At 52.1% G+C, this 7,309-nt stretch overlaps 2 protein-coding genes across 2 annotated transcripts; one reads left to right on the top strand and one right to left on the bottom strand.

Annotated features, from left to right (window-relative positions):
* Positions 1 to 285: 285 nt before the first annotated feature.
* PtA15_15A126 (uncharacterized protein) lies at positions 286 to 2,881 on the bottom strand (the record flags this gene model as incomplete). Its single annotated transcript, XM_053163301.1, has 8 exons — positions 286 to 1,031; positions 1,091 to 1,197; positions 1,264 to 1,391; positions 1,450 to 1,521; positions 1,590 to 1,756; positions 1,828 to 2,263; positions 2,322 to 2,426; positions 2,492 to 2,881. 8 exons carry the CDS (start codon positions 2,879 to 2,881, stop codon positions 286 to 288), a joined length of 2,151 nt encoding a protein of 716 aa, XP_053027290.1.
* Positions 2,882 to 3,321: 440 nt separating this feature from the next.
* On the top strand, positions 3,322 to 3,966 carry PtA15_15A125 (uncharacterized protein; the record flags this gene model as incomplete). Its single annotated transcript, XM_053163300.1, has 4 exons — positions 3,322 to 3,351; positions 3,425 to 3,541; positions 3,640 to 3,895; positions 3,947 to 3,966. The coding sequence occupies 4 exons, from the start codon at positions 3,322 to 3,324 to the stop codon at positions 3,964 to 3,966; spliced, it is 423 nt and encodes a 140-aa protein (XP_053027289.1).
* Positions 3,967 to 7,309: the final 3,343 nt, after the last annotated feature.

The following is a 7,309-nucleotide window of genomic DNA, read 5'->3' as shown; positions in this document are numbered from 1 at the left end:
GGGTGCGGTTCCTGCTGCCCAGGTGGACAGGGCCAGGGGGCTGTTTGTGTGCAACGCAGGCCCAGAAAGGGCAGCCGTGTGCTCCGAAAGCGGCTCTCTGCATTCATCATGGATCTGGAAACGGTCCCTGAGCGCGTGATTCCCGCCGACCCCGTCTCTGCTGCCACTAACTGAGGAAGAGCAAGTCCAACCAAACAACCCCCCCCCCCCCCCATAAAAAAAAGCAAGTACATAAATTAACCGTTAAGAAGATCATGTGGTGGATTGAGAAGACCGGACAAAGAGCTATGGGGACGACGGGCGGCCCTCCTCCCCAGGCGGCGGCAGCGCGTGGAGGATGAGGGCATCAGCGTGGCGAACAAGAGCGTCGATAGAGTGCCTGAGCGCGGCGATTCTGGTCTGGAGGCCGCGGACATTGGCGTCGAGCGGGGCGGGCGGGGGGGCGTCAGATGAGCGAGGGGGGTGGGCGAAGGGGGCGAGGGAGTGGGGGCGTCGGAGGGGCGGGATGGGAGCGGCCTTCTTGGCGGTGGAGCGGACGAGCCGGTTGAGCAGGATGAGCTGGTCGATGTGGCTGAGCGGGACGGCGCTGCCGTCGGGCCTTGTGAGCAGTCTGACGGAGCGGGCGGCGGTGGCGGGCGGCGGGGGGTCCAGGGGGGTCGAGCTGTGCGGCCAGGGCGGCTTGATGGGCGTCGAGAACCGGTCGTCCCGGGCCCCGCTGGCGCTGCGCTTGATGCTCGACTTCAGCTTCTGCCGGCTCGACGGCCCGCCGGCGTCGTGTGCATGGTTGAACGCGTCCGGGTCCCGCGGCAGATACGTGAACCCCGCGACCTCCTCCGCCTCTTCGTCGCTGCTGGCGTCGTCGTCGGACGAGGAGGAGTCGGAGGGGTCGACGGAGGCGCCGGGCGAGGAGCCGAAGAAGGCCGAGAAGTCGAACCGCGGCTCGTCTGCGGCGCCCGGGTCGGCGTCGAGACACACGCTGTCGCCCACCCGATGGATCTCGGTCGCCGCGCGGACGTGGCCCGGCACCGGTTCTATTCACACGCGCTTGGTCAGTGTCTGGACGCGGGGAGAGGGGCGGGGACGGACTGACGGCGCTGGACGTCGGCCCACTCCACGCCTCCGAACCAGGCGTGTCTCTGGAGCGCAGCCAGGCCATCAGGCCCGCATCCGAGCCGCTCTTCCCGCCGACAAAGCAGCCTGAAAGCCACACACACCGTCAGCCTCTGCACCGCCCGTGAAACACGCGAGCGGGAGCCGACATACGCCTTCAGGAAGCTCTGGAGGCCGGGGGACACTGGCGTTGGGCCGTCGGCGGCCGCGGCCAGCTCCGGCAGCCCCGGCCCCATGCCAGGGCTCCACCCGTCCCGGACCGCCGGGACCTGCAAATACGACTAAAAGACAGCCGCCGATTAGGCTTCGAAGGGCAGAGGAGAGTGGGGAAAGACACACTTGGTGGGCGACGATCTTGGCGTACGTGTCGTTGATCGACGGACAGAAGAACGGCAGCCGGCTGTACACTAGCTGCTCCGCACGCACACACCAAAAGAGTCAGCCAAAGGAAAGGAGGAGAGAGGGGGGGGAGGACGGACTTCGAAGAGGGAGACGCCGAAGCTCCACAGGTCGATTTCGGGGCCGTAGGACGCGCCGGCGTCTGCGTCAGGATGGCCGTCCGGGTGGGCCGGGCCGAGGGCGGTGGTGGCCGCGGAGTGGGACAGGGTGGCGATGGTCTGGGAGAGATGGGCCTGGAGGACCTCGGCTGTGTGGGCAAGAAGAGATCAGCAGTGCGGAGTGTGTGTTTGTGTGTAGGGGGGAGGAGTGAAGACGGACGGGCGATGTAGTCGCAGGTGCCGACGATGACGACGCGGTGGGCGGGCGGGACGTGGAGGAGGGCGGAGAGGGGGTTGCGGACGAGGGGCGCGGCGGTGGCGAAGTCGGAGAGGAGGATGTGGCCGTCGGGGTGGTTGATGAGCAGGTTGCTGGGCTTGACGTCCCGGTGGCAGAAGCGGTGGGCGGTGTGGAGCCAGTCGAGCGCCGCAAGCACGTCGATCGCCCACGCCTGCAGCTGGCCCTCGCCGATCGGCCGCCCCGCCAGCCGCGCCACATGGTCCGCTAGCGACCCGCTCGCACTGTACTCCAGCACCAGATGCAGCTCGGTCTCTGTTTGGAAAGACAGCTGCAGCTCGGGCAGCCGCTTGATCGCCCCGGCGGCGCCCGAGGCGCGCGAGAGGAGGAGGATCGAGAGCTCGGTTTCGATCGAGCTGTACTGTGCTTCGGCCGGCTCTTCAGTGCGCTTCCGCTGACGGTTGGGACGGGATGCTCACCTGCTGGATCCTGCGGGAGACGCGCTTGGAGACGGTCTTGAGGATGTAGAGGTTCGTCTGGTTGAGGCTCTCGAGGCTGGACAGCCTAGTCCTGACGAGATGGACCTGAGCAAGGATCGGAGTAGTCAGCGGGGATCGAGCAGCAGCAGGAGCAGCAGCGAGTCGCTCACGGCGCCCGACTGTCCGTCGGAGATCTTGCGGAGGAGGACGAAGTCCTTGGCGGGGTCGATCTGGGCTTGCCGCGTGCGTTGGAGCAGCCGCTGCTCGGCGGCGGCGGGGGCGTGGGTTCTCTGTGCGCGTTCGAGCAGATATCCGAGGTGGGGGCTGAGGGCGAGGGCGTCGTCGGAGTGGATGGCGGGCGGCTTGCGGTGCTGGTAGGCGGCGAGGGCGTGCGTGCTGGGCGGGAGGGCGGCGAGCAGGCGGGTGAGCAGGCCGTGGCGCTGGGTCCATGGCTGGATGTGCTCGGCCTGCGGGTGGGCGTGGGCGGGGTGGGTTTTTGGGTGGAGCTGCTCGCTGGATGGCTTGAAGTGCACCCCGCGGCTGTTGCGGGTCGGATCCATGCACCCAAAACTATACTTTGCAGCCGAGAAGTATGCTGTACTGTTCATGACTCACCCTCAGGTTTGGCTCGAGGGAGTGTAAGCTTCGAATATCCATTTGCAGGCAAGTTTTAACAATCCAATTAGCTCGTTGAAACCACCGGCACCAATCTCGCTAGCTGCCAGAGTCGGAGGAGCACATGAAGCTGTGTGCCCCCAAACCAACAACTCCTTCTTGTTGGTGCTCCCTCAGCCAGACCATCCCTGACTGACACCCCTTTTGATTGAGGAGAACTCTGCGTGAGACCCTCATATACTTCCTGTCAAGAGAATTGATCTTGGACTTTCAGATTGGAACTTGATAGGATTCAGCCAGCTGCAAGACACAACACACACTAGGAAAGAGGTACAAGCCATCCCTTTCGCAAACCAGCGTCTGTTTCGAGGAAATTCTGGCAATCATGGCTGTCTGGCTCCTATATCTCCTCATAGTTAAGCACTCTTCTGCAACTAATTCCGATGCCCTGGTGCACCCCACAAACCTGACACCCAATGGATCTCTAGCTGATTGGCCATAGCTTACAAAGCGAACACCTGGTTGGCCCGGGGCAGATCCACGACGCAGCAGTGCAAGGTGCAGAGGCGCCCATTCATGGCCCCTCCAAAGCACTCCAAAATCAGGTCAGCACTGTGTGGAAATCAACACTATCGAGCGTGGAATATCCAGAGATCCGGCCAGGGGCTTATAACAAAATACGAAAATCGTCTTGTTTGAGCAGTTTGAGCTGGCCATTCCAATCGGCAACTGCCAAGATGGGATGTGCATTCGAGAGAAAGCCCCGCAAGTGCCGGGTGACGGGCCCGGCAGTGGCGACAGATCCGGCGGCGAGGCCGGCGACACTGCCATCGCCATTGCTCCAGCAAACACAGATGCGGATCATGGACAGACTGAAAGACTCTCCACGGCCCTTCAACAGCAGACTCCAAACACCCCCGCCACCCGGGGCCATCCAATCAGCAAACCAGCTGCTTGGTGTATGTTTGGTTCTGCAGTGGTGTTGATGGCAATGTGCATCGCGTTTATAGTGCTTGCGGCTAGGAAGTGAGTGTTCTGGTCTTCTAATCTTATGGGATCCCTGACGTCTCACTTGGATTCATCTCGCAACTGCTGACTTATTGTCTATCCTTAACCATGGAAGACAAATAAAGTTTTATGTCTGAAGTGTCCATTTTCCCTTCTCACCATCTTGATCAACATTGAACTGTCAGCCTTGTGTTTCAGTTCATCCATCTATTCTCATATATAGTTCTGTTAGACTCCCACACTTTATATAGGTCATAGTGTGAAGTAGCTCTCAACCTGTTTGATAAATTCTGGTTCTCTTGCCTGTCAAAGTTCTCTGATAGAAAGTCATTGAACTCTCTAGTTTCTTTTGCTTAACTCATCCCAGAAATCTTGTTTAGGTTTCTTGGTAGCTTTTATCTATTATCAATGTCTTCCTGATATAAATTCTTCCTTGTGCCAGGAATTTTGTTGTGCTTCAGAATTGCTGCCTTGACCAGTTTCTGTCCAATACAACCAAAGCGACTCTGTGCATGACGAAATCCAACCAGGGCTCACTGAAATCTCTCATTGTTCTCATCTGTGTCAACAAAATTGTGGGGGTTTGCAGTTGTTCTTTAGTCCCAAGTCCCAAAATCATTGCTTGTTCTTCTCTCAGAAACCCCACCAGGAAAAAAACAATAGTCAATTAAAGACAAGTGACATTCTGCAACTCTGCTTCCAGCTCCAAAGCTATTCAATTCCTTCTCTGCCTGTAGATTTAATAATATTCACTGGTGGTTTAAATAAATAGTGCATTTCCCACTGGCACAGCTCAGGTTTCACATATCCTGCTCAGTTTGCAAATATTCTGCTCAGTTTTCATATGTTCTGCTCAGGTTGCAAATATTCTGCTCAGTTTGCAAAAATTCCGCTCAGTTTTCACATATTCTGCTCAGTTTGCAAAAATTCCGCTCAGTTTTCACATATTCTGCTCAGTTCTCACTGGTTCTGCTCAGTTCTCACTGGTTCTGCTCAGGTCTCACTGGTTCTGCTCAGTTCTCACTGGTTCTGCTCAGTTCTCACTGGTTCTGCTCAGTTCTCACTAGTTCTGCTCAGTTCTCACTGGTTCTGCTCACTTCTTACTGATTCTGCTCATTTTTCACTAATTCTGCTCAGTTATCACTGATTCTGCTCATTTTTCACTAATTCTGCTCAGTTATCACTGATTCTGCTCAGTTATCACTGATTCTGCTTTTTTCAGTTGTTCTGCTCAACTTTTAACGGTTCTGTTTACTTTTCCGCTTTGACTCAGTGCTCACTGGCACAGTTCAGTGCTCAATCTGGCAAAACAGAGTTTTCACTCTGGAAAAAATTAATGTTCACTCTGGCACAGCTCAGTTTTCAATCTGGCATGGCTCAGTTTTCACTCTGGCATGGCTCAGTTTTCACTCTGGTGACAGCTCATTTTTTTGCTCTAGTATAGCTCAGTTTTCAAGCTGTTAAAGCTCATTAATCAATCTGGTAAAGCTCAGTGTTCACTGTAGGATAGCTCATTTTTCATTTTAGTGCAGCTCAGTTTTCACTCTGTTATAGCTGAGCCATGGACTTTTATCAGAAGGAAGGCAAGGTAAATTGAGGACAGTGGGAATACATCAAAAATTGTAAATGTGAACTGCAGGTAACAAAAAAACAGTGTTTGAGGTGTTTTCACTGCCAACTAAAATTCCGCATAGAATTTTCTTGAGAGTCTAGTTTTTATTAAAATTTGAGTTTATTTTTTCAGTTGGCAGAAAACTATTGGCAAAAATGGAACAATAAAATCTTATATGATAATCATGAAAGTGTGATTTTCAAGATTTCCAAATGACATCTTTGAATTTGAAGTAGTGGGAAATTCAGTGCCCCAAAAGGGCAACTTTAAATTGTCCTTCTACCTAGAAAACCAAGCTTTTTTTTTATTTTCTAATGCAGAAAATGCACGTGAGAGCTGTTTCAGCGTGCAAGACCCCGTAGGGATAGCTATTTCTCCCTGCTTTTTTACCAAGTTTACATATGCCACTGCCTTCTTTGAGTTTCAGTAGGAGTTTCACTGGGAGTGATAACCATTACCAGTTTCTTCTACACTTGGCATTTTTCAAACATGGAAAAAATCAATACAAATTTTGAGGGAAGTTTTGGATTGGATGATACTCTCAAAGAGCCTACCAAAGTAGCTCGCTGAATCTACCAGTAATATCTGTCTCAAGGCGGACAGCCAATTGCCTTGGTTGAACTTGAGCACCTCCAAGTCCAAATCAGAAGATTGGAAATTCTCTCATTTGATTTTCCTTCCAACCACAGTCAAACCATCACCTTTCTGTGTGTTTATGAACTGATCAATTAAATTTGAAATCTGTGTGATCCTTACATAAATCCCAAAGCTTAAACATAAAAAATTAATCTCTAACCCATTAAACATAAAATTCAAAGGAAAATCCAATAGATCTTGTTCAGCTACAAAAGGCAGGACAAAGTATAGAGGTGCTGCTTTCATCCCTTACTCAGAGTCAAACCATCATCTTTTTCCAAGTGAATTTTTACACATCTTTCATAATGGATTTGTGTGTATTATTTCTCATAGTTGATCATTTTTCAACTCATTGTGATTCCTGATTGCAAAAATTTCCACAAGGCTCACAACTAATGATTCAATCTCCAGTTCATTGGAAATACCTTACAAATGGAACATGTAATCAACACTGCTCAGTTCCAATCCATGACACAGCACAGGTTCATCCCGTTGATCAATCCGACTTTCAAAACCACTCAAATCAGGTCAATGGACCACCTCCCACTGTAAGTACAAATTTTCTTTCTATAAGCTAGATCAGCTTTAAAATTTCAAACATTGTAGGGCCTGAAATATGCAATTTTCCTTTATGAGCAGGCAGAGGTAATCATTCCAATCAGTCAAGAAAAAATGTGTAGTTGTCCCAAAATCCTGGAAATGTCCATTTGCAAACACACCAATATTCCAAGAACCAGTGTTGGATCCCTTAACACTGCAATTCCAGCTGATTGAAAAATTCAGAGGGATCTCTTAAGAAAAATGTTAAAAAGAGAGAAGATTGTCCAGTTTGCTTGCATACACGTTCAATTAACAAACAAGAACTTGAAGCTTGCCATCACATATTTTGTAAAACATATCTTGAAGGGTGGGAAGAAACCGGGGCATCTACCTGTCCAGTTTGTTGAAAGCCCTTTACTCCGTTGAAGCCTGGACTGATTGCTCCAGTTCCTGGCAGACAATTTGTGGCAACCACTTCATCAGATGTTCATGAAACAGTCAGTATGAAAGCAAAATACTTTTGATAGCACACCAACTTCAAAATTGACACATCTAATCCACACAGGTCCAGCCATTG

The sequence above is a fragment of the Puccinia triticina genome, chromosome 15A, assembly GCF_026914185.1.
Source record: "Puccinia triticina chromosome 15A, complete sequence".
NCBI classification, from domain to species: Eukaryota; Fungi; Basidiomycota; class Pucciniomycetes; order Pucciniales; family Pucciniaceae; genus Puccinia; species Puccinia triticina.
This window is presented reverse-complemented; position numbering and strand designations above follow the sequence as displayed.